Raw genomic sequence first — 26,675 nt, forward strand, 5'->3', positions numbered from 1 at the left:
TCACCCCAAAGAGACTCAGGCTATGAGAGGCACTATAGTGGAGGGCTCCGGAAATTTTGACCACCCAGGGTCCTTTGAACTGTACTGATATAGCACAGCACATGAGTGCTTTGCTCGATTGAAAAATGGCGGCCACAGCCAGGATTCAATTCCGTACACTTAGGCACATTAGTCGAGCACCCTAACCACTGCACCACTGTGGTGGACCTGTTTTAGATTAGTATTTCAGATAATAAGGTAACATAAAATTACTTCAATGATGCGCTCTAGGTGGCTACGTGATTTCCATTCTTCGATGACTGGCTTCACTAGGTATAGCTTGTTGCATATTCATTTATTTGTAATTTGCAGGCCCTGAAGAGCTTTGGAATTTCTTCGGCATTCCATGAAGTCTGCCACTTCACTGCGAGTATGCAGTGTATGTATTTCAAGGAATCTTTATGCAGTATGTTTACTTTCTGTATTTCAGCATTATAGGCAGCTGTGGCACGTGCATCAGCTCTCTCTTTTCTACCTCTAGTTCCTGTGTGGTATGTTCTTGTGTTTTGGCCATTATTATGCTGTGTATTAGGTCTGTAATGAGGGCTCTATTGCATTTCTGGAGTGTAGTGCTGTAATTAAGCCATGCGAATCTGCATAGAGTACATTATCTTTATGCTCTTTACTATTTTACCTACAGCCAAGGAAACCGTGTAACATTATTCAGCAGAAACTGATCCATACTGAGGCAATATTACTATTGTCTCTAATTTGTTGTCTACTGCAGCACTTCCAACGTAAAAAGCTGTTTTAGAAGCGCTGTTTTTGATCCATCCGTATAAAGTATTCTACAGTTCTACTTTTTTATTTAGTGCCAAAAGCTCATGTAATATGCATTCATTCGGTATTTGAGATTTGATCCCAGCCATGGCGACCACATATCAACAGAGGCAAAATGCAAGGGTCCCGTGGACTGTGTGAAGTCAGTGCACATTAACCAATCCCAAATGATAAAAATTACTGAAACCATTCACTACAGCGACCCTCATAACTGATGTCGCTTTGGGACACTAAACCCCATATACTGCATAAAGCTGAGAAACTGTATAGTAAAGTCACTTGGACAAGCACAAATCCTTAATATATCAGTGTCTTTACTTTATCAGTTGTTGGTGATGGCGTGGCACAGACAATGCTGTTCAGTAAGTGCTTAATCATAGCTTTAGTTTATAAAGGAAACATTCAAGAATACCTTCCATTTTTCTCTAACTATTTCTATGTTTGATTATTTTTAGCTATCAGATTTTATGTTGTCAGATATTCAATTTCATTGACATCTTGTGGAAGTACCACTTTTGCATGAATGCGACGAGTCTGTGAATATAATGCGAGTGATTCCATGTGATAACACTTGCATGAACACGGCGTCATCTTCTGCAGTTTCAAAGTCATTTAAGAAGCAGCAGTTAAGAAAAGCACAGTAAAATGAAGTGCAGCAGAACAATTTGCACAGTGATGCCATGCCTCTGGTTCTTGCCGCTGCCTTGTGATTCATGCTGGCCGGTGTTGACAACATTTGCCTCTTCTGTATGTTTACCGCAAGCGAAAAATAAAATGCACAGTTTTCTATGGATTACAAAATGGAACTGCGAGTTTACTATGGCGGGGTTATGATGTAACATACAAAACAGTGCAAGCATAATGAGTACTCACATAGTCATAACGATAAGATCCAGCCATGAAGCAGCGACTATGTTGAATGCTGGCCCAGAACCACTGAAAGGAAGATGATAGCAAGAAATTATTATGTGATCTTGACTGCAATGTAAAAATACACAGAGGAGAAAGTGAAGCCTGTCTTTATCAACATACTAGAGCATTCTGACAACAATGAAACTTGGGATTCTCCCCACAAAGGCGTGGCGTCGCCCACCTCTCGAGCTTCAAGTTCATTACACACGATGACAATTTTCTGTAAGCGTAATGTGGCCAGTCACGCAGTTCTAGTCACTGCAGTGTGCGTCACCGGCCTTTTAGATTTAAGGCAAAAGCCTCTGTAGTCTCATGGGTGGGCGCAGAAAGTGTACGTCCACAGGGCATATCACAACATTCATGTCGAAGAATGACGTAATTTATGAGGAAAAGAATGGTTTTGCGAGGTAGAGGGTGAGAAAAAATGTATCTGAGAAATTTCATTGATGTGGAGTAAGCAGTTAATTAGAGCTAAAAAAGTCAATTCAACGTCGAAATAGCCGTGGCCGCAGATATAGTGTGCAGACGTCAAAACAGCCACGGACATTGAAATTGTGCAAATAACTAGCAAAAAACGTTGCAAAACTTTATTTAGGCCTCGTCATTGAGTTACAACATCAAAAATAGTCAGTCAAGAAACTTCATGAAAAATTCAAGTTGGGCTAGTTAATAATGACTTGCTGGAATGATTTTCCAGCAGCTTTTTACTGCTAAAAATGATTCCAGCAAGTCAGTGAAAAGTAAGGAGAAAAATAGTAAAAAAAAAAAAAAAAAAAAAAGAAACAAAGTAAAAAAAATTGAGAAAAGTACAAAAGGTAAAAAAAAAAAGGGGGAGGGGAAAACAAAGAAAAGAGGAATAAAGCAAATAAGTGAAAAAGTGTCAAATGAGCACAAAGAGAAAAAAAAATGAAGGCCTTACCACATTTAAGAGAGATCCAAGTGCCGCCCACAAATTTTTGGGGATGGCGCCACGCCTAACGCGACTCTCTTGCATACACGCATTACCACTCTTCGTATGCTGAACTGTTATGGTTTGAGAATGCTTCACTGCACGGGTTACAAATCATGCGGTGAAGCATTCTCAAAACGCAATGCTTGTAATGAGGCATTACTGCTATTGCATCGCACTGCGAAAGGAGCTGTGGTGGCAACTTGCAATACAGGACAGTGTGCGTAAAAAGCAGCTGATGAATATGTGATTTGCAGTTGTCGCTTAGCTTTCATCTCGGATGTATGGACAGCCATTTCCAGGTGTTCATTAGGTAAAATTCCAGTGACACAAATGGCTTGCAGCAGATTTTTTTTTAGGGCCATTTGAGAATGCAAACCTTCAAATAATTCGAACGTTTTTCCCGAATGCCAAATTAACAAGATTTCATTACTGCTTATGTTTCTAAAGAGCTGCGTCTTCCTTTTCATGTAACATTACCACTTATACAGAGCCTACTTGCTCACCACATAGACACTTCCAAATTTTTCGTTTGTCACCATGATGTGGTGCCATCTAAGGTCCCGCATGCATTCTAGAGTGCTAACGGGGCGTTGATGCAGAGGCAATTCCAACAAACAGTATGAAGTCGTGCAATGTGCTGGAGATGGGTCCGAAAAGATAAGTTGCGTAGCCATCTGTAGAGTTTTTTTTTCTGTCGAGACATCTGCTGTGTTGTCAGTCTAAACAGTTTGCCTGACTCCTGATTGGCCTGCCAGATCGTGACATCACAGAACAAGCGTCCCGGCACAAGTAATTCAAACAATGCTTTCACACAGCATCTTCAGTCTAACCAGGTTGAACCCCTGGCTATTGTATTAAGAAGTACTAACAGCAACACAACAATTTCTTTTTGTAGCTTCTGTAACAGAAGAAATCGCAGTTTGTAGCAGAAATTTCAAATTTTGTAGCAGGAAACATGGCATTTTGTAACAAATATTTGAGCTTTTGTAGCAGAAAAAAAAAAAAAAAAAAAAAAAAAAACGTTTTGTAGCAAAATTTTAAATCTCGAGACTCTTAAATAAAGAAAGCTTGTTTTATTTCTGGAACCCAATTGCTCAGATGTTTACAATGACCATAGCCATGCAAAAACAAGCTTCAAGCTCAAATGCAGTCTAAAGTGATGTTCTGTCCTTCCCAAATTAAGCAAAACAGGAGGTTTTGCTAAAAACAATGCCGCTTTTATTCAGAGATATGCAACTACACTATAAACACTGTATCCTTGGAAAGAAGGTAGCTAGCTGTCTTAATATAAAAACTCGCTGTAGAAATTCAGAACTGCCGCTTCTTAAAACTGCAACTTTAAAGCACTATTTCTTTTCTTGCCTTGATGACTCCAGCTTGGACAATGCCGCTGTGAGCCTTTCTTGTCCATTCTTCAAAAAGGCTTATCCACTCTCAACGTCTGCAAAATTTTTAGACTTGACACCTTTTGAGAAAAGCAGCGCAGCATTGGTGCTCATATTCCTGGCCAGCCTGATCTCTTCCTGTACATTTTCCCGATTCCGACCTCTTTTCTGGGTGTCCTCATCGTGTACATCAGGGTAACGTCGAGGCGCCTTTTTCCTTCAAGACCTGTGCTGATTGAAGGGAAAGAGGGAAGAATATTTTTGCAGGTCCTGCATGGAGATTTTTTTTTTTTTCCCTTTTGACAGGCGCTTCTCAGTCAAAAGGCGCGATGCGCGGAGATGTAGAGTGAACGCCGCTTTCCTTGCATTCGCAATCTTTGCTTTCGTTATTTTTCTTCCGGTGGTTTGTCGGGGTGGCTGATTAATCAAAGCGACACAGGTAATTGGAGTCGCAAGTCTGCTCCTTTGCAGCGCGCTGCAGGGATTGTGCATATGCTTTCCTCATTGTAATAAAAACGTCCAGGGGTACTTACTGAACGTATGCAGGGCTGCAAATATATTGAGCACCTGTGCATGAGTTATTTGCACACACGCGTGCCCACACACATGAAGTTTTGTAGTGGCAGAAAAGAAATAACTGTCAAGACTGAGATAATCTTCTAAAGGGCACGTAAACGTTGACGTTTGGAATTAAGCTGTAAAATTATACAAGATGCTCCACATAAGGGGTTGAGCTTAAGGTACAAAAGCGGCCAACAGAGTCCAGTGCGAGCGCACAAAAACAGCAAATCCTTAGCGCTCCCTCTGCTGCTACTCAGGTCATCGCAGCCCATACCTCACTGGTACGAAAAAAAAGAAGGAAGCAAGCGTGCATACTGCTCCAGCTGTGATTTGCCGAGGGCAGTTCCAAACCATCAATCGTTTGAAACCGCTCAGTCTACGTTGGCCAGCCTGCTCGCACATCCTTTGCACACGCGCACACACGCACACAAATTAAGCGAGCACCAGGTGCTTCGACCCTTCAATGGCCAGCCTGCCAGCTCCTCCTTTCACCCTTCCCGTGCATTGGACTTGATATCTTGCAGCCCCCTTTCATTCCCTCCCAGTAGATCGAGGGAAAAACAAACAAAAAAACACCGGCAGCAGGCACAGAAGTGACTTCGACAAACGTAAATTTTGTGTCACGCGATTGTCCGCCCAGGACCCGCAAGAACATTCTTCCGCCTTGCACAGAGTTGCCAGCAGATGTCAGGTTTTGGTTTTGCGACAGTTCGGTTTCGTTGTCGGCAGAGTTATTCGCGACTTTTGGTGCAGGCGTGGGGCAGAAGGCAAAAAATCGATTTTGTAGCAGCATGTAGCAGGATTTTTGATTTGGCACAGTTTGGAACAATTGGCGCAGCAGTTCCACCACTAGGGGTGTGCAAATATTCAAAATTTCAAATACAAATCGAATATGTTTGTTATCGGACTCTTATTCACATTCGAAAACTAATATTCAGAATTTTCTGACTAGCAAAAAATTACCAAATACCCAAAAAATTTTCAAATTCACCGCAGTTCATCTGCACTGCGCACTTCACTGCAATGCCTGACAGCAGGAACTATGCAGTGACACATTCCCAGAATGTGACGGGGCTGTTTTGTGAAATGGGACCTTCCATTCTGTGAAGGGGGCCTTCCCAACAGAGTGTGCAAAGCAAAGAAATTGTCGAAACCGGGAAAAAACACTGTTCTCACTTTGGTATAATTTCGAATGCAGGGAACGATTCACTTTGGTATAATTTCGAATGCAGGAAACGATTGTATTGGTGTTAATCAGATAAAATTACTGCGATGTAAATAGTTTTCGATTTCTCAGGCCCATTTGATATTTAGAGTTTTTGACTAGTTCGGATATTTTTTTCTGGTCCCTTGAAAACTGAATGAATGAGAATTTACTGTATTCAGCAGCGATACGACAGCTTCACCTGATTTTATGCAGGTCCTTCCTCTACAAAAAAATGGTATGCGGAATCCTGTAAAATAAAGGTTATACTGGATTTGATTTTTTGCTAAATATTGGATACACTACTGTGCAATTGTAGTTAAATTTGAATCACAAATTTCATTTATTCAATTTTTTAGGCAATACAATATTGCCAGCGAGTCAAGACTCGCTGGCAATCCTGAAATAAGGGCAATCCATAGGCCAATAAGGCAATCCATAGGGCAATCCTAAAATAAGGATGCATAATGTGTGCCATTCTTTAATTCTCTCTCTTTTTCCTTGATCAGACCTATATTCAATATTTGAAGGAATTTTTTTTTTTATATTCGTATTTGAAAATTTCAATACTCCCACAATCCTCCTTCCTGCTAATGTGATCCCCATGGCTATTGGGAACAATGAGACTCCCTAAAAAAAAGAGCCTCCCCTAGCGAAACACTCTCAAACACAGCTGCAGGTAAACTTACCTCAGACCGGACGACATGTGTTTTGGGATCAAGGTCCGGAGGCACGACAGGCGGCATGGGATTAGAGTCGTCGACGACCAGGAAATTGCAGTTAGCATCGGTTGGCTCCCCGACCATAGCTCCTGCAACCAGAACACTTGTGTTGGCCAGAGCTTTACTTAGCATGAACACAACTGTCATATTCGGCCCACTCGGGGAAAAAAAAATAAAAGTAGGAAACTGAAGCACTTTTACGCAGATGTTCACAGGTGAACACCCGGTGTAGCAAAGCCAAATGAAACAAGGCTTAAACAACTGACAGCCTGGACTATTTGCACCATTACCACTGCAATATCCTTTTGCAGCAAGCAGAAACTAGAGCTTATTCGATGCATGCGAATCAGGAGAGCAAACGCCATAAAAGCTGATGCCAGATCACCTTGACCAAGAAAGATTACTGCTGAGGTTGCACATTTTCTCACAAAGCCACTAAACTCAGTGACGTTTCCCTGACTCTCTCGGTTTCACTCAATGCTTTGTTTTCCTGTGCAAAGGCAACCAGTGGGATTGGAGTCTGCTAGAGCAAACAAGCACTTGCACTCACCGTTTGCCAGTGCCACTTCCTCCATGTGCTTCTGCTCATCCGGGGCAAAACCGAGGAAGGCCAACTGGACTCCCTTGAAGGCTTCCAGGCGGAGCTTCATCTGTGAATAGAGTGTAATTCAAAAATTAGGCAGACATAAACAGCAATGCAAACACGCTTGCTTGTCTTCTGCAAAAAAAAAAAAAAAATGCAGGTAAATTCTACCTAATGATTCACCGTTACTACAAATAAACCATACAGGAATTTATTTTTCAGAGAGTAAGTAGTCTACAAGCTAACCTGGTGAGGTCAAAAATAGAAAGGTTTTCTATTCGCCCCAACGAATTTGGGGGAAGGGGGGGGGGCACCTTAAGGTAGTGTCCAATAAGTCCTAATCGAAAAATCCTAAGCATACACATAACAGCGAGTCATGAACCGCTACAGGTGTGTGCCGAGACCTCTGCGCGCCACCGCTGCATGTTCTCTCGACACCTCCAAAGCAAACTGATAGGCGCAGCGATGCCGCCGACGGCTTCCTCTCGATGCCATAGGTGGTGCCGCTTTGGTTTTTTTAATGCGAAACCATTACTAGCCTCATTCAACGAAATTCCGTCCGCGACCGTTGTTGGTGGCGACGGTTCCGAAACATCAGCTATCGCACTGTTGTCAGGCATACAGGAGGATTAGATGACGAAACCATTACTACCCTCATTTGACGAAATTCTGTCCGTGACCAGTGATTGTTGGTGGCGATGGTTCCGAAATATCAGCCATCATATCATCGTCGGGCATACAGAAGGATCAGTTTGGCAAAAGCCATGGCAATGGCCCTTCAACACCAAAAGTGCTGACAAGCCTCCAACCCAGTGAAACTTCTACATATACAGAGGCTGCACCGGCTGTGCACCACCCCTGCCGAAATTGCCGCTGCCAAGGAACGACCACCACACTGCCACCAATCAAAACCATCATCACGGCATTTTTTTTCCTGCACCAGCCACAGCTACTTTGGTTAAGTCAAATTGGCCTTGATCAGCTCACAATATTCTAGAACAGTAAAACCAGCTGCTTAGACGATGATGTAGTGCCCCTCGCGCCGCACTCTTATCGCGCTGGACAAAGAAGAGGTTGGCACTAGGCGCCTCAGAGCGAGCAGCCCAATAAAAAATCAGTTAGAGCCCGAATGCTGTCAGAGCCCTGCAGTGCCCCTTGCGCCGCGCTCTTATCACACTGGACAAAGAAGAGGTTGGCACTAGGCGCCTCAGAGCGAGAAGCCCAATGAAAAATCAGAGCCCGAATGCTGTCAGAGCTGGTCTTATTTCAGATATATTCTTTTCTGATGTTTCATGTGGGGCCATAAACAAAAATATGGTACAAGGTTAAAAATAGATTATGCTAATATAATGGATTTTAAGATGCATTCTCAGTACACTAGTCCACAGCCACTGGTATTATCTTGTGCTACCTCTGCACAATTGGCTATTGCAGGACGGCTAAACAGGGATAATCTGAGATTGAAGGCGAGAAAAACATGGCAATGCCAATGGTGGCAGCCATCTCCACAATCTATGTTAGCAATGCACAGGACAGCACTTAATCGGGCTGCCTCTCAGTGCTCCAAAGAAGCCATAATAGTGGCATTAATGTTCACTGAGTCATCTGCCCACAACTGCAGGACAGTCACTGTAGAAGCAGGTAACATACTCTAGAATTAAGAAGCACAAATGAACCTTTCAACTTTTGCAAAGGAACACTGTCTTATCTCCCTGGCCTCCAAACTGCCTCAACAGTGGATGCAAATTAAAGTATTCTGGGGGCCACAAAAATTCATCAGGAATGCTAAGGTGTAATTGGGGACACTGCAGTCCTGCAATACGAGCTGCTGAAGCTGAAAGGCAATGCTGCACAGAGAACATTGTAAACCAAGCATTATTATGATGATGTAGCCGCAGTGTACGTGACCAACGTCACGGTGTATAAAGCTTGCCATGCAAATGTGTGAGAACACTGCAAGAATGACTTAAATAAGTTACATACTTCTGTAAGCAACGTTGCTCTGCTGCAGTTTTGTACTGCACGGTTAAACGCCCTGCTTTTAAGCCTAAGGTTATCTGCTGGCCTGCTAAGGGCATCGCGTAAAGCCCTGCTACTCTGCATGCAGCAGCATCTTGACAGCTATGTGCACTAAGATGCACTGCTTGCCAAGTCCGCAACATGAGCCAATTGAAGTGACCATCATTTTAAGAGACTGGTAAAAAATTGCAGAGGTTTGTCCTAGTTCAACCAAGCTGTGTTGACTGAAGGACCAAGCGCCGGCGGAGCAGCTTTTATACCCTCGTCTAGTCATGTGGTACACAGTGACGATACTCTGAGTGAGCACAGCTGCGGCTCCTCTTCACAGCAGATCATGCGATGTGATGTCAAGCAGACATACCTCTGCTTCAGCAGCTGAAGGTAAAATCTGCGGCATTAGATGACCTCGGGAGCTTCAGTGAGCAGTTATGTGTGGCTTAGCAATAGGTACATTTAGCATGATGTTTTGAAAAGGCAGCTTTGAAACGTTGCTGAATTTTTTATGGTCTTTTTAAAATAACTAGGCAGCAGCTGATGGAAAGCCATCTTCAAGGGTACAGTGTAAAATGAGAAAAAGAAATGCTTTGTTTCTATGGGCTGCACTCATGCAGAGTACATTCATCCAGGAGTAACTCCAGTAAAATATGTACACTACAGCCGTTTTAAAACCACATTGTTTTTAAATTACATTAGGTTCCATTCTGTGATGTATAGTATTCTGCTTTGAGCCCAGGCTGACGAAAACTGCTAATTTGCATATCCACTCAGCACACAAGTGCTTAAGTCAGCCATGGTGCTACTTGTTCTCAATGTGTGCGCATGTGGCATGCACTTGGTGGAACCCAGCGAGTACCCACCATGTCCTCTGAGGTTGCAGAGAAGTCCTTGTCATCCCGGTGGGCCCAAGCTTTGAGCACCCATTCCTTCTTCATGATGGGAATCTCCAGGCCTCCACACAGCTGAAACGTAGCTACAATAAGGCTGCTTGCAGAACAGCTCCCCAATGTCAGTACCAAAACATAATTGTACACCTGCTGTGTTGGGTTTTATGGTGCGTATCATCTAGACTATCATGCGCCAAACACAAGGTGAGTTTGTGGTGTATTACAGAAGGTTTACTATTAAAAAATATAAAACACAAGAAATTTCAACAAGGGCAATTTTTTCAGCCAAATGGCTTGGATTTGGCGGTGTTTAATATAGAGACATTTAAAATGATTTTTCCTTACTTCCTCAAATTTTATACGTTATAGAAGATTGTTTATTGTCAGCTCATTACAGCATGCTTCACATGCAGGCGTTTCTTGTTTGAGGAGTATAAAGTAGTGTGCGAGACATGTATGTCCAATGTGGAGACTGTATGAACATCATACAGTCTTTATGACTGTATGATGAGTATGGGTTATGAGTTAGGTATGAGTTATCAGTACGTGCAGCATATTCATCTGCTTTCTCATTTCCGCTAATTCCCACATGGCTAGGCACCCAGCAGAACTTACCTCTCCTGGTTTATCAACTTTTACTACATTATGAATGACATCTATTAAGGGCTCCAGGAGCTCCTGTGTAGGCAGAAACTGTTTACGCTTGGTAACAGCGTTCCCTGCGTAATGATCGCACCCCGAACTTGCTTTCGCCACCATTTTTGTTTGCATGTCCAGAACTGTTATAGCGGCAGCCCCCTGTTGGTTGATGTGCAGTCATCCCGCAGCGAATGCATTCCGACGAGTTCCCGTGATTCCTTGATTAAAACGCTTTGCGGCATTCGCCATTTTGCAATTCGGCAGCGTCACAGAGTGATTTGTGGTTTTGTGTGAGTTTACGCCATTTCACCATGGGGCGGTATGCCATTTACAACGCTGTGTTCAAGCTCAAGGCTGTTGACTATGCACTGGAGCATGGCAACTGCACTGCTGGCAGGTATTTCGGCTTCGACGAAATCAGGATACGCTATTGGAAGAAGCAGCGGGAGAAGCTGATGGCTGCGAACAAGGCACAGAGGGCTTTCCGCGGACCCAAAACGGGCAAGCTCCCTCATGTTGAGGAGGCGGTCCTAGAATATGTGAGGGACCTGCACAAGGATGGTTGTGCAGTATCATTAGAAATGATACAGACGCAGGCGCGCACAACTGCCAGGAAGCTGGGAATTGCCGCAAAAAATTTCCGCGCTAGCTCCGGTTGGACGACTCGCTTTATGCGACGGAATGGACTTTCCCTGAGGCGGCGGACGTCATTGTGCCAGCAGCTCCGTCCGCATATGAAAGCAAGGTGATAGACTTCCATCACTTCGTCACTAGGCTTCGCGAGAAAAGCGGTTACCTCATGTCCCAAATTGGAAACGCCGATCAAACTCCATTGATGTTCGACATGCCCCGGAATACAACTGAACGAGAAGGGTGCTTGGAGCGTCCTCATGAAGACGTCTGGCGCAGAAAAACAGCGATGCACTGTTATGCTTGCGGTGACGGCCGGCGGGCGGAAGCTGCCACCATACGTTATCTTCAAACGGAAGACTATTCTGAAGAAAAACTTTCCCCGTAGCATCCATATACGTGCACAAACGAAAGGATGGATGACTGCAGACCTGATGGTCGACTGGATTAAGACTGTTTGGGGACGAAGACCTTGTGGACAGCATGCATGCTAAGCTTAAAGAGCTGCGCACGGACTTCGCAGTGCATCCTGGGGGTCTGACTTCGCTGCCTGCAGCCTCTCGACGTGCCACTGAACAACCCGTTCAAGGACAACGCTCGAAGACTTTATGCAGAGTGGATGGCGATGGGCCAGCACGATTCGATGCCGAGTGGAAAGATCAGAAGGCCATCCGTGAAGATGCTTTGCTCGTGAATCGCAGAAGCGTGGAGCAGTATCCCCGACGAGGTAGTGGCCAAGAGCTTCAAGAAGACACGCATATCGAGCTTTGGATGGAACGGAAGATGACTTTCTATGGGATTGTGAAGATGCTCCCAGCGACGACACTGCCGTTTCCAATGATGAGTCGTGCAGCAATGAAAGCGAAAATGGTGAGGATTCAGACTCTGATTAGAGCACTGATGAGAAAAAATAAATGGGCATTGTGCAGTTCATGTGATACCTAATGTGCGTGTTTATTGCAAAGGTAAGCCTTACTCAACTTTTATTTTTGGTTGCAATCGAGATATCTGTTCTAAGACGTCTGACCTGAACTGCATTTTCGGTGCTGAAAAATTTTTTGCGGAAAATTTATCCCCCCAACCCCCGTAATGATCACACCCTGAAATTTGCGTCAGTTCTCAAAAAAAAAAAAAAAAAAAAAGAAGAACGCAATCATTATGTGAGTAAATACGGTATTTGATTGGCAGAGCTCAGTGTAATAAAGTTGGGTGTCACACTGGTATCAGTAATAATGTTGTGTTGTGCTTTTGTTGTGTTTTATGATGTATAAGCAACTAAGGCTATGATTCACCAAGAGCAAGGTTAAAACGGTTTTCATTGGAGATGAGAAAATGGATGTGTTAAAAATCTATAGTTTGTTTAGAAACTCTTCTTTAGAATACTAAAAATACTTGTTTAAGTTTATGACTGCCCTTTCTCCTAAAAGTAAGCTGCGGTGGAATGGGATGGCACAACTGCAGAAAACAGTAAAATGCTCTCTCCATAATGTCTCGAGTTTTGGGCATGTAATTAGTATGTGTTAGACTGTGAGCACCTCTCCACATTCTTCACAGGTAGGTTTATGATGATTGATTAGTAAAATGTATGTAAAATATCTGTGTCCAATACGAAGACTGAAAACTATCACTTCTGTAAAACAATGCTGCTGTGTGCTCGATTTCCATCCTCAAATTATTAAGGCTTTATGAGATGCAATTGATTATTTTCTTCATTATTCTGTATAGACTGCCATTTATCTTTCTGTTTACACTGTATTAATGTCATGCAGTCTTTATGTGACATGTTGACTTTATCAATATTTCTGTTGAGAGCTTGCGTAAAACAAGCTCTCTCGTTGCAGTCAATGCTTATTAGACTTGGGACCCAGCAGAATATTATTTTATGTCCTTGTGTTGTGAGCATTTCTGAAATCTAAAGCTGCGAGTACACAGCGAATCTGTTTAGATATAACACAATTCTTAATGCACTCATTCATTTCTTCTACAGCTACCAGGACAGCGTGGCATTCAGCTGTAAATATCGATGCGCATTGAGGAAGCCTAATTACTATTTCCCAGTTGTCTTCCACTCCTGCGTAAACAACATAAGCAGACATTTTTGAGCAGTCTTTGTAAAACTTGGTAATCACTGTATTTCTTTTTCTCTGTGCGATATTTCTGTATGATATGTTCTTCAGGGGTTTGGCTTTTGTTGAACAGTTTTTTAGTGAGCTCACAGATTTGTGGATTGTTTTACCAGGAGAGCAAGGGGTCTGTTTTGAGCAATACTGGTAATGTATCCAATATACCAAGGTCACGACATATGTCTTCAAACCATAGTACCCGTGGTCTCATTGCTTAACTTTCATTGATGAATATTATTCTGGAAGGACAAGTTCTGATTATTGGGTAGCAAAGGTGTTTTCTTCGTAACCTTCTTCTGAGAACATATGCTCATGTAAGTGCTTTTCTTCTATCTTACAGTGAGGTTCATTTGATCCCACACAGAGGCTGAATATAGGGGACGTTCTGTGTGCTCTACATGATAGGCGCAGACCAATTATTATGTATGGGATCTAACTGTTTTAAATATGATGGTCTTGCTGCACCATACACTATAGATCCATAATCTAGACAGGAGTGTACCAAAGAGCAGAAACTGTGCAGGAGGCATGCTCTATCAGAGTCCCAACGTTTGAGTGACAAAACTTTAAAGATATTCAGGGCTTGGCAAGCTTTTCAATTTCTTTCGGTGCAGTAAAAATTTGAGCTTTCTGTCAAATGCTACATATAAAAATCTATGTTCTTGTTTTGTTAGAAGTTTGTTTTCATTTAAGCAAAGGGTAGGATCAATCTGCAAGCCTCTCTTGAGTGAGAAGGAAACAAACTGTTTTTGCAAGGAAAATTTAGGCCCATTTTTGTATGGTCAGTTACCAAGTCTGTTTAATGTGAGGTGTATCAGTCTTTCACATGTTGACAATCTGGAATGTGCGAACACGGAATATCCACGTGCAATGTGGAAATATGTGCGAACACGGCGAAGCGTTCGCACATATTCGCATATTCGCACATATTCGAAGCGTTCGCATGCGCACATAGCGTGCGCATGCGCCACATTGTTTCGATGCGCGACCGCGCCGGATGCGCTGACGCTCACGGAGCGCGGGCACGCTTCGCCGTGTTCGCACATATTTTGAAGGACCCTGTACATGCAATCTGGAGGTCATCAACATACATACGCCAAGTACATAACAGACTTTAGGCATGAAATTTTGGAGAAAGAGCGGGCTGCTTAGAATACACCCCTTAGGTGCGCCATTTTTCTGAGTGAAGCTCCTTGAAAGGGGGTGTCCATAATGAGAAAACAAAAGTGAATGCCCTACCTCGTACTTGGGGCTGTTGACTGAATCGGCCACACAGTGTGTCACATTGCCGCAGGAAAACCGGTCCCGCACACTGGCCCCCATGTAGTGGGACAGCAGCAGCAATCCACACTGCGCGCGCAACAATTGTGCCTGGAAATCTCCCTTCTGGCCACGAGGCATTTTATGCGGTGACATGCACCACCTTTGCAGACAGAGAAGTCACTGACACACAATAGGGCCTGAAGAGTAGTGGTGTGCGAACATTCGAAACTTCTAATATGAATCGAGTATATTTAATTTTCATTTGTATTAAAAAAACTATATTTCGAATTTTTCTAATACAGCAAAACCTCGTTACAAGAGACCCTCAAGGGAATTCAAAAAGGTGTCTCTTGTAACTAAGGTCTCTTGTAACCAAACATTCCTATCAACTCGTATGTGTGGCAGTTTAGATCCTCTTATCTAAATTCTGTTCCATATCAGTGTCTTGTTTTGTTGCAATATGTCAGGAACTAAGAAGGAGTGCCTCCTTCTGGCTGGGAAGTCAAAATGTCCTTATTGTTTCAGCCACTGTCATCTCACTCCTGTGTGACAATTAACTGGGACATTTTGACTTCTCAGTAAAGAGGAGGAACTCCTTCTTGGTTCCTGACATATTGCAACAAAACAGGACAGTGATATGGAACAGAATTTAAGGGAATCTAGACTGCTGGACATAAGAGTCAGCTGCGTTGCATGAGTGTACCTGAGTTAATTGCGTCTCTTATAAATAGCAAACAAATTACTTTAGGGACCGGCAAAAGTCCTTAGTAACAGAGTGTCTCTTGTATGCAATGCAGTTAACATGGCAAACATAGGAAAACCAACCAAACCATTGTCAAGTGACCCCAGATATTCAAAGCATATCAACTTTCAGATATTCTTTTAGAAGAAAAAGTGAACTCATCATGCAAGTAAATAAATTAAATTGGCATCCATCAAAGTGAATAGTTCTCTATATCTGATTTAAGTTTTCATGACAGCATTCTCATAGCATCACTCGATTTCATCAGAAAATTTAACTGCAGTGTGCGGCTCCATCATATGCTCCTCCCCAAAATGAGCTATACTAACAACTTAAGCAGTAAAAGAGCTGCCACCAGCATAAAGAATTAAGAGAAAAGGAAGTTTGCTGTGTTCAGCATACCAGCTCAGAGCGCGACTTGAAGCCAGCAAAGACAAGGACTACACCATCCATGGACAGGTTGTAGATGGGCCGGCCTTTGTCAGGAAATGGCTGCACATAAATAGGGCATGCACGTATGTATGCACACTAATCTGGAGCGTGAAAACAGCAAAACAATGTTCATAATTTGCGAAGACAAAAGCCCTGCCACAAATACCTTAATGCAGTTGCCCAACTGCTGCATATGTGAATTTTTATTGTGAGTGTGTGTTACCAAGTAAACCTTCACAAAACCTCAATTTCTGTACGAAATGTGCAAATGTTTCCAGCGAAAGGCTACTACAATACATTTTCTGTGCAAATGACTTTGCTGCAATTGCTTCTTTCGCACGTCCTGCATAGCGAAAATCAGTTTAGCGAACCTAAGATTTCAATGAAGGTCACCTTAAATTATTGTAAAATAAAAACCTAACAGCATACGCCAAACACACTGTTGACTCCACAATTTCCACTCTCAGAAGATTAGAAGTTTGCTAATATCAACTAGAGTTCAACTTCATTCAAGGCTCAAATCAAACTTTTGTCTTAACTGGTAACTTGAACCCCAGAAGGAAGTAGCCAGCGATCCATCGCATTTCCAAATCTTCAAAACCTAAACATCTGCACTTACAGTTCTCCAAACAATTTTGCAATACAGTCGCTGTCTTGCATGTTCTCAACATGCAAGCAGCATGGGCAGTGCCTACCGGCAATGCTCGAGTTGAGAGAGCAAGCACCTGAACATGCGCTGCCACATTTATGACAATGCCTTCAGCTTTATTACAGCACCAATCCGCAGCTGCTATCGTCAACAACTGCCGCTGAGGGTGCCACAAGCCGCCGAAGAAAGTCAGAGATAACACGCCTTGGAGCACGCTGTCACAATGATCTTTTCATCGATACACCAGCATATATTTATTGTTGTTCGTGCCCCAAGCACTCACTTCCACAGCAAAGGTTGGTAGTATGGCACAGCCACTGTAGGCTGTGTAGTAAGGCAGATGTTTGGGCTAGTTGGTGAAGGTTGATGGTGAAAAATAGCGCACACTGAGACACCAGACAGAGAACGAGAAGGAAACCCCACAAGCGCTGACTCGCAACTGAAGTTTTAGTGAAGAAAACGAAATAAATAAAGTAGCCGCCTGCACATGTCACATCCACGTGAAAGCAAGCTCACGCATGGCAGGAGAACCCGGTTGTCCTAGTAGTGCAATTCTCTAAAAGGGCAACAGAAGGTGCGCTAGCACATCTGTCAGCATACTTTCTGATAAAGGCTTTCATAACCTCTTGAGTAATCTGGTCATAATTATGGAAGAGAACGTCAGTTCTTGAAAACAGAGGCGAGCAATTGCAAACATGGCAGTGTGAAGGTACAGCCTTTATCAAAAGTTTTCAGCCCAGGGGGTCTACTTCTGAGCGATACTATGTGGCTCGTAATGCATTCCCAGGCTTCCATATTTGCTGAAGGCAAGAAGATTTTTCGTCTTACCCTCTCAGATGACTAGGACTTCCACAATTATTACAACAGTCATATTATACGGCTTTAAAGTAAACCCTCTGGGCTGTAAACTTTCGATAAAGGCTGTAGGTTGTCTCGCGAGACACTTCCGGGTCCTGTCACCACTATGCGATAGAAAGAGCCTTGGAGCAAGTGACCTGATTAAAAAGTAGCGTTTTGCCTGACCATGATACCTCTAGGGCAGACGGGTGTTCTTAGATGGGTCAAAGCAGAACCAGACAGAGGAAGCCGGGGTGATAGCGAGTGCTGTAGGCCGGCTGTAGTCCCTTACACTCACAGGCTCTCTCATGGTCTGAAAAGCTTGGCATAGTGGTACAGCATCAGGGTCGTGTTTTAGGCACCAAAAAAGCTGGCCACAACCCACAAGGCGGGCAGACACCATAAGAGCCGGTGGGCTTTCACAACAAAACGTGTCGCCCTTCACTGTTTGCAAGAAAGGTTGTTGTGTATTGACTGCTGCTGTCACGCGGTAAAATGTACACTGGCCAAACAGGGCACTGTTTAAATGTGAGGCCTTTAGAGTATTGCAATTAAATCGGTGGTGATTTGCAGGACAACCTGCTTGCACGCTGCCATGTTTGCAATTGCTGACCAGTCTTCTATGATGACCAAGTTACCCAAGAGGTTATGAAAGCCTTTTTTATCAGTAAGTACGCTGACAGATGTGTTAGCATACCTTCTGTTGCCCTGTTAGATAGAGAATTGCACTACTAGGACGACTGAGTACACTGCACTCCTGATCAGTAATCTTTCGCATGTGTGAGCTTGCTTTCACGTGCATCTGTCTTGTACAGGCGGCTACATTATTTATTTCGTTTTCTTCATTAAAACTTCGGTTGCAAGCTTGTGGTGTTTCCTCCTAGTTCTCTCTCTCTGGTGTCTCAGTGTGCGCCGTTTTTCATCCTGCATGTTGTCACCTATTCTGTCAAGGGATTGATGGAACGTCAAGATTCAATCAGCCGAACACCTTGAGGAATAAGATGAGTGCGGTCACTGCAGTCGATTTTTGCCATAGTGGGCAGGTCGGGAAGTAATAAAGCCAATCATGATCCAAATGAACTGCATCACTTAAGAGTATGGGCATAAGGTGAAAGATTTGCCAGTGTGTACTGATGAAACTGTTGCTAACTTTAAATTTCCAGGTTGTAACTGGCATGTGTGCTTTGCTGAGAAGCTGTTTTCTGATGACTAAGACAGACAGCTCCTCAGCAAAGCCACTTTAATTTTGTTACGAAGTATAGGCACGATTAAAATACCACATGTATAATAGATGCCTACTCGCTCTTTGGTATAGTGTATAATAATTATCACAGTATAATTAAATAATTTATTTACCATAAACTTGGCTGATCAAGACAATTTTGGTTAATCATGCTCAGGCTTCCAAATGTTGAAAATTACTACTACACTGAGTTGTTACAGAGGCTATCAAAATCACGAAACGGACAGATCACTCATGTGACAGCAGCAAAAGAGGCCTGGAAGGCCACTGAGAACAACAAAAAGAAAAATGAGAGGTATGATGCTTGAAGAATTGCACAGGCGGTCACTCACTATGCTCCTCTGTGCACACTGGACCATGAGCCGAGAGCTGAACACGAGCGAGCGCTGACGCAACTCTTCAAACAGGGGGCCTTCAAACCGTTCCACGATGAATATGGTACCCCGGTCACCCGCATACTCAGCTCCTGTCTCACTGTGCACCACTGGCAGGCCATGGCACTGGAAGCACACCCCATTCACTTACTCAAAATAAACTTCCACTTCATTACCTTATACCTTTTGCACCCTTTTAGTAAGTCTATATCCAACAGGAACAACTTGGTACCCTACGAATACATCTGGCAGTTACAATTGCACCTGCAGAAGGTTTTACAAAAAAATAAAGTCCCTTCTGCTGACCCTTCATGCTTAATGCTTCCATACTACTGCAAGCAGGTCGTGAGGAAGTCCTTTTGCACTCACCTGAGCCTATGTATCATATCAGTGGCTGGCGCTGTTTTCTATTTCTACTCTGTACTTACTCGTGCTGATCTAATTTTGTGTTGCAGTTAACACTGTTAAGTGGTCCTTTCACATTGTCAGTCATCTGTATTGTCACACAAGCAATTGTCTTCCCTTAAGAAACTGCACTGTTAAAATACTAGCATCTCTATGGTGCAGGTGAGCCCTTGCGAAAAGTGGAAGTGCAGCAGATACAACAAAACCGATCACATTAAACCAGCATCACACTACCATTTAAAAAAATATATATAGGTATATATTTCAAGATTTCAAGCAAGATTTCTCAGAACATTGTTGCATATCGTAAGCCAGCACAGCATGTCACTTTTAGCAGTGCTGAATATCTACCACTGAAGCCACCATAAGAATGTTAACTGTTAAGAGTGCAACGTGAAAATTTATCAAACCCCACTGTATACAGCCACACGGTCTCTATCATTAGAGAACCTGCTGCTGCGGACTCAGTCCTTAGCAATTCGCCTAATGAGGTGAACCCTATCTTGGCAACAGTGACATATTTCATTGAAGGCGAGATGAAAAAGACGCCAATATACTGTGTGATGTCAGTGGACCTTAAATATCCTGAGATAATTATCTACCTGAGTGATGTGCTCTCTCTCAGGAGTGACATGCTGTGCTGCCTTACGATATGCAGCAGTATTACAAGAAATTTGTCAGCATTATATCTGTTTTCTTTTTATTAATGGTGGTGCAATGCTGATTTATGTCATTACTCTTATTGTCTCTGTTGCACATCCACTTTACTCAAGTGCTTACCTGCATCGTGGAGACCTTAGTATTTTAACCTCTTTCTCTTTTATTACATTCCCCGCCGGGGTGGCGCAGTGGTTACGGCGCTCGACTACTGTTCCCAGAGATGCGGGATCGAATCCCGGCCTCGGCGGCAGCTTTTCGATGGAGGCGAAAAGCAAGGCGCTCGTGTGCTGTGCGATGTCAGTGCACGTTAAAGAACCCCAGGTGGTCGAAATTTCCAGAGTCCTCCACTACGGCGTCTCTCATAGCCTGAGTCGCTTTGGGACGTTAAACCACACAAACCAACCAAACCAACCAACCAACATTCCCTCTACCCCTTCCCTCGTGGCACAGTTCACATGTTAAGAGAAGTGAGCCAGTTACTGCACATATTTCATTCCTCAAAACCAATTTCGCACACATATATTATTTCACTGTCTAAAAAAAAAGTCCTACCGAATATTGTTCAAGCTTTGGGTACAAAGCCTTACAATTGCCAAAGAGCCTATCTTGCAAACAGCTTCAGAGGTCACATCCCAGAAAAAGCATTCCCATGAACAGTCTTTCACTGGCCTTTTTTCTTTCTTGTTAGGTGTGCTGAATTATCGAGATAAGGCTAGAGCGTATTTTGTGAAATAATAATAATAATAATAATAATAATAATAATAATAATAATAATAATAATAATAATAATAATAATAATAATAATAATAACAAACAAATCCAATCTTTCTGACTGTGCTTTTTGCTCTGCGAGCCATATGAGCGGCTTCAATAGTTAAAAACCACAAAATGCCAGATTCTCATGAAAGCAATCAAGGGGACTTTCCTCCAAAAAATGTTTCCTCAAGCTTTGCTCAGGATTTCTATGCACTGCATGCTATACTTCACACATGTCAAAACACATGCCTTACAGCCTGTGTAAGTTCCAAGTGACACCAATAGCAACAAGTTTTATTTGGTTGCAATAATGACAAATGCTGTAAATATTGCTGAACAGAGTTTTATGGAAATAACATGTGCCTGATTTCATTTAAAATAGCATACCCACAACCCCGTTTCACCAAAGCAAATGTGGCGGCATTTCGCGAAGATTAAACGTTGTACAAGTGTGCCTCAACATTTTATTTTTCTTGCAAGTAATTCATTAAAACTGCTCGCCAAATACAGATTCATGCCGGATCTACTCTAAAACTGATAAACATTTCGCAGTAAAATTACACTTCTTTCACTGAATGTACCCCCATTCAACATTACAAAACAAGCTCGTTCTTAGGCGTCATTACGCTCCTAGTTACGTCGAAAGGCAGGCATTGAGTCGTGTAATGTAAACGAAGAACAGACGACAGAACTCTCGATGCTTCTCTGTTCCCCCGCATCCCGAGTGCACTAACCTCCCTTGTGTGACAACGCGCAATTTAAGGCGCTTAATATTAAGGAGAGGTCAGGTTTCGTCTTTACCTCGCTTATCGACTGTAACAGCTCCGGCGGCACCAGATACTCAGCTGTAGATGAGCGATGAAATAGCGCACGAATACACTACTGCTAGAGGCTGGCAATAAGTTACCTTGGCAGCCTGGACGACCGTCGGGTCGTCTCCGACAGGACCCACGAGGCAGATTCTCGTCCTGGGGTGTCCTCGACGGCCACGAGTTTCTGGAGAGAAAACGATCCGCGACTAGTCAGCCTTGGCTGGTTGCCGTTTTCCAAGCTTACCGTTGTCACTCCGTGCGTAGGCGCTGCAATTCGCAATGGAGCTATTCGCAATGGAGCAACTCGCAATGGAGCTTTCGCAGGCCATTGCGCCGGCGGCGACTCGTTGGCTGTGTGACTATTAAAACATTGCCTCTTAAAAACGGACCGGATGGAGGCCTCGTAGTTTCAACGCCTAGAGCGTCACCGAGGTCGGCTGCGTCAATGCGTAGAAACGAAGCGCATCACTTGGTCCTCCCCTCGAGCCAACAACGCAACGCCCAAAAATCCGTTTAAACGAAGCGGCGGGCGGTGCGGTGCGGCGCGGCGCGGCTGCGCCCGTTGTGTAGGACGAGATTACAGAGTACTCAAACAACAGAAAAAAAAAAAAGAAAGCTCACAAAAATTTTGCGCGTTGGATAAGATTGGAATATATGAAAATTCATGCAAATCTTAATCACTAAATTTTGTTCTCGAGTCTCGCTATCAGCCGTCAGATGCCGCACTCAGCCTTGCTTCTTTTTTTTTTTTTTTTTTTTTTCACGGGCGTTTGCATTTTTAAATTATTTGCTCTAAAAGAATCGGCAAATTTTTATACTTGTTTACACTTTACTTATTGCCGTGGGACCGCAACAACTGCAAGTTCGTAGCAATCTATGCAGCAATCGCACGACAGTTTTTGTGATGTGTGTGATGTGATCATGCAGTTTTCCTCGAGTTGAGGTACCGACTACATTGACCTTGTACCGACTTGGTACCTACCTTTGATCGAGCCTTTGATCTTGACAACGACAGAAGTAGCTGCGGCATGTGCTGCTGTAGTGTCTCTCCACTGCGTGGGGCGGCTAGTCGCTGCCATTAGTTCGATCTTTAATATGAGCGCTAAAATTTGCGTTCAGTTTCGGAACCTTGGCCGCATGGCATTTGCTCAGGCCTACCAGATACAGAGCCGGGCCGCGCGTGTTTTACTAGGAGAGGTAGCAAGTAGGAACGCTGTGACATCGAACGTGGTTCTCGTCGTAGAGCACGAGCCCGTGTACACGGTCGGCATCCGGTCCAAACAGTACCCTGCTCGAGTCGAAGAAGAGCTTCGCAGGTTAGGAGCAGACTTCGTGCGCACTGATCGGGGTGGGCTAATAACTTTCCACGGGCCTGGACAGCTCGTGGCGTATCCGGTGCTCTACCTTGGCTCATTCTTCAGGGACAGAAGCATGCGCGCATACGTTTGCAGTCTAGAGAAGATGATCATCGCCTTGTGTGCGCGTTTCCAACTGGAGGCAAGGACAACAGAGGACACGGGCGTTTGGGTCGGAGACAATAAAATTGCTGCCATAGGTAACGTAATTTCCAAGGAGTTACAGAAAGCTTGTGCAATGCTGCTAGGCTGGATTGTCACTTTGCTACATACCCACTTTGCGCTTCTATGATTTAGAGTGATTGTTGTCTGGACAAGCTATCTACAGTAAAAAAAAAAAAAAAAAAAAAAAAAAAAAAAAGCAAGCATGTGCAGAATTTTGACAGTTAAAATGTCTGCAGTGTGTAAACTTTTAACACAAGCCTTTGGTTTCACTGTTCAATATCAGGAAACCGGCTGTGTGGAAAAAGCTGCCATCGTAACTAGCAACAAGAAAAAGACACATCTACACATTGGACAAAGAAATGGGACGCGCAAAAGGGACGGTCACTTTAGAGGAGAACACAGGACAGTTCTCATTAACTACGCATCTACACATAGCTAATTTCAACTGGAGCTTCCTTAACACAGATCAGTAAAATACCGGAACATCACCAAAGCATCACAATACATCTACATGTTAGAAGGCTAGGAAGGTTAACTGCAGAGTTGTTCAGGGGTGTGCAAATATTAAAAAATTCTGAAATGTCAAATTGAATATCCTATCCAAATTAAGTGTGCATATTCAAAATTATAACGAATCTAAATAATTATTTTGAATAGTTTCCAGAAGGCTTGCGCTGGATTCAAACGACACATACAGTATTTTTCTTGGACTGTTGTTGCTGTTTTCCTCACAGAAATGGCACATACCCACAAAGGGGATTGGCCATGACAGGCGATGATTACAATTTGAGATTCCATTCTGCAAAACCGAGATTAGAAATTTGAGCAAATCCCGTTCACTGAGAGTGATAGTTGAGGGTGGTGCATGGGCTTGCTGAAATTTAAATTTGGACTGTTCAAGAAATAGGGCCCACAAGAATGGCTCATACCATCTTGCCATGATCAGTCTGTCCAGGGTGAAGGGTTCAGTGCCACGACATATTTCACTTGAATATTTGTACAAGGAATGAATATTAGTTCTAATATTCAATTCATATTTGGTTGGCTCTATCACAATTTGCTTCATATTCAATCTGGTTCACAGCTGCACTGTATGAATTCAATTCGGTCTGGAGAAAGTACCATTCGCATACGCCTAAGAATACGATCTGCGGGCCTCGTGGGAAAAAGGGTATACCTCCAAGGAAATGTGTTCGGTTGCATTGCTATGCTCTGTAAGAATAAAAATTAAAGCTTACATGCATATAATTTGTTACAAAATTCTGCTGCACTCTGTTCAGTAATTTCAAGTGACATATATCACTCTGTCGTCTGCAAACCTTTTCTTGTCCCTTTTGTTTTCATGCACTACAGGTAGGCCACCTGACATACATCAACTAGCCCTTCTTAAATTGCACTATGGAGATAAAATCATTTCACCGTTTTCAGGAAAGCATACAGAAGCAAGCATCACACTGTTAACTATCTCACTTATGCTCTTAGTGCCACTATAGGCACTGCACAGTAGTAAGTGTGCCTGAACTGGGTGGCATAGTGGAACTGCAAGTTTTGTTTCTATAAAGAGAAAATGAGGCAGTAACGGCAAGAAACCGACATGCCTAGGAAAGCTTTTTTTTTTGTTTTGTCGTGCACAAATAAAGGTCTACCAGTGTGCTAACCCTTCATACACGTGAGGTTTCACTTGTGGGCTTGACCGAGACACTACTATGAACCATGTTTGTTTCAGGTGTCCATGGCAGCAGATACGTCACAACGCACGGCATTGCCATCAACTGCAACACAGACCTTGGCTGGTTTGATCACATAGTACCCTGCGGTATCGAAGGCAAGGGAGTGACTTCACTGACTAGGGAGCTGGGCCGGGAGGTAACAATTGATGAGGCCTACCCAGCCCTTGTCGCTGCCTTTGAACAACAGTTCGAATGCTCCATAGTGAAGAAATAAAAAGTTTCTGACCATACTGCCTCGCTTCCGCTCAAAAGTCTCACTATGTGCAGTGCATCCAGTGTAAATAAGTGCAAATTCATGCTAACACCGTTCCATGTCACTCGATACCGATCCTGGTGATTATAAACAGTATGACTGATAGTATAGTGGTGCTATGCAACACAAGCCCCTTGGCCACATTACACAAATTTTACCATACTTAACTGGATTCTGCATGTGCCCTTGGAACATTATCTAGCATTTTGGCGTTTTTTTTTTTTTTTAAGTAGGTCAGACAAGTGGTGTTATGTGCAAGCAGAACCATTTCACCGAAACAGTGATGAAGTACAGTCTTTCTTGATTGAGTACAATACTATGTAACACAGCCACTGACAAGTCCAAGGGTATGTTCATTTGGAGTAAGGTAGTCATCACAGTCCCCTCTTGATGGGCTTGGGGGCGATGTAGACACGCACAGGCCTGCACAGCTCGATGGTGTGATCCTCAACACGCAGCCCTGATCGCTGTCCACTGCTGCCCTTGCCGGGAGCTGCTGCCTCGGTGTCTGTGAAGTCGAGCACCAGGCCCATCTCCACATGGAGAGCCTCTGCATACATGTTTATTTCACAAAATATATTCGTGCAAATCTTGTACAAATGCTACCAAGCAAAAGTGACAAACTAAAAGCCTCCTTCGTTTGCAAGGTCCTCAGGCAAACTCTACCTGCACTGCAATCTAGTTTGCTTAGCTGCAATTATTAATGTTCCTAGTGGCTTGGCCTCTTTTGTACTACTGAAGTCGCAGCTTACTGCTGCTTACACTTCAGTGGCTATTATTGCACGTGGCCATTTCTGCTACTGCCCCTGATGATAGAATGCTTTCTCACCTGACCAGACGCCATGCGAGAGCAATACAGTTGTGTAGAGCCGATACTTGAGCTCTTCCAGTTGCCGGAAGTCTGCAAGCCTGGGCAGGATCAGCTGCACCTGCTTGTCCGGGTACCTTACCTGTAGCAGAAACAGTGATCAAAAAATGCGCCCTACCCATAGGACACCCCATCCAAGAATTGCCCTTGCAGGAAGAAATGCCCATAGGGATGCTAAGGTGCACGCCTTGAACAAGAGTTACCTTGACACGGACATTCCTAATGTCTTGGACACTTTCAATCTCGGCATCCAGGGTAATTGGCAGCACAAGCCCCGCTGTGAACTTCTGTGGCAGATCAGTCTCACCGGCAGGTTCGTACAGGATGGCACGAGTTTGCTTGATGCGCTCCAGACCACTGTTTGGCTGGGCTCTGGGCAGAGAAACACATGAATAGCGAACTTTGGCAGCGCGTAATAAATGTATGCAGCTCCCTGAGCTGTCATTTCAGAGGCACAACTTTGCGAGGGGCAAGATATTTAAAATGCTTTTTCATTTCGGGAATGCCTCCGCAAATCTTTATTCAGGGGCTTACATTTGCTTAAAAGCATGCCAGACATATACTCAACTGCCTCCATAAAAAAGTCCTTAGAATGTGACAACCTTGTTTGCCACAACTTGGGTCTCCTGAGGGCCAAACTGCTGCACAGCAACCAATACGCTCCCTCTGGACATTCCATTTAGGTTCACCACCTTTCT

The 26,675-nt window shown here is 43.5% G+C and overlaps 3 protein-coding genes across 3 annotated transcripts in view; 1 reads left to right on the forward strand and 2 right to left on the reverse strand.

Moving 5' to 3' along the window:
• Nucleotides 1–22,161, reverse strand: part of pbl (epithelial cell transforming 2 pebble) — a 46,169-nt gene extending 24,008 nt beyond the window's left edge. Inside the window, exons 1-9 of the mRNA XM_084593633.1 lie at nucleotides 21,851–22,161; nucleotides 21,702–21,790; nucleotides 18,932–19,099; nucleotides 15,841–15,930; nucleotides 14,673–14,783; nucleotides 10,015–10,116; nucleotides 7,106–7,205; nucleotides 6,523–6,644; nucleotides 1,693–1,755 (exon numbers count right to left, since the gene is read on the reverse strand). Of these exons, the coding sequence (XP_084449759.1) occupies nucleotides 1,693–1,755; nucleotides 6,523–6,644; nucleotides 7,106–7,205; nucleotides 10,015–10,116; nucleotides 14,673–14,783; nucleotides 15,841–15,930; nucleotides 18,932–19,099; nucleotides 21,702–21,790; nucleotides 21,851–21,935 (930 nt within the window). The 5' untranslated portion in view covers nucleotides 21,936–22,161. The remainder of the gene's footprint in view (nucleotides 1–1,692; nucleotides 1,756–6,522; nucleotides 6,645–7,105; nucleotides 7,206–10,014; nucleotides 10,117–14,672; nucleotides 14,784–15,840; nucleotides 15,931–18,931; nucleotides 19,100–21,701; nucleotides 21,791–21,850) is intronic.
• A 335-nt stretch (nucleotides 22,162–22,496) lies between these two features.
• Lipt2 (Lipoyl(octanoyl) transferase 2) lies at nucleotides 22,497–25,099 on the forward strand. The gene is made up of 2 exons (XM_084593636.1): nucleotides 22,497–23,161; nucleotides 24,853–25,099. Exons 1-2 carry the CDS (start codon nucleotides 22,702–22,704, stop codon nucleotides 25,068–25,070), a joined length of 678 nt encoding a protein of 225 aa, XP_084449762.1. The 5' UTR covers nucleotides 22,497–22,701; the 3' UTR covers nucleotides 25,071–25,099.
• The window catches only part of IntS4 (integrator complex subunit 4), a 34,771-nt gene continuing 33,183 nt past the window's right edge, over nucleotides 25,088–26,675 (reverse strand). The window contains 3 exon segments of the mRNA XM_084593635.1: nucleotides 25,088–25,659; nucleotides 25,939–26,059; nucleotides 26,181–26,349. Coding sequence (XP_084449761.1) covers nucleotides 25,484–25,659; nucleotides 25,939–26,059; nucleotides 26,181–26,349 — 466 coding nt within the window. The 3' untranslated portion in view covers nucleotides 25,088–25,483.

This window comes from Amblyomma maculatum, chromosome 2 (genome assembly GCF_055883805.1).
Source record: "Amblyomma maculatum isolate TAMU_Amacu chromosome 2, ASM5588380v1, whole genome shotgun sequence".
NCBI lineage: Eukaryota > Metazoa > Arthropoda > Arachnida > Ixodida > Ixodidae > Amblyomma > Amblyomma maculatum.

What these genes read in the sequence shown, in the direction of transcription:
- Lipt2 (XM_084593636.1), top strand. Translation starts at nt 22,702, where the DNA reads ATGAGCGCTAAAATTTGCGTTCAGTTTCGGAACCTTGGCCGCATGGCA. An exon ending in CAATAAAATTGCTGCCATAG is followed by an intron (nt 23,162 to 24,852) that starts GTAACGTAATTT and finishes TGTTTGTTTCAG; the next exon opens with GTGTCCATGGCAGCAGATAC.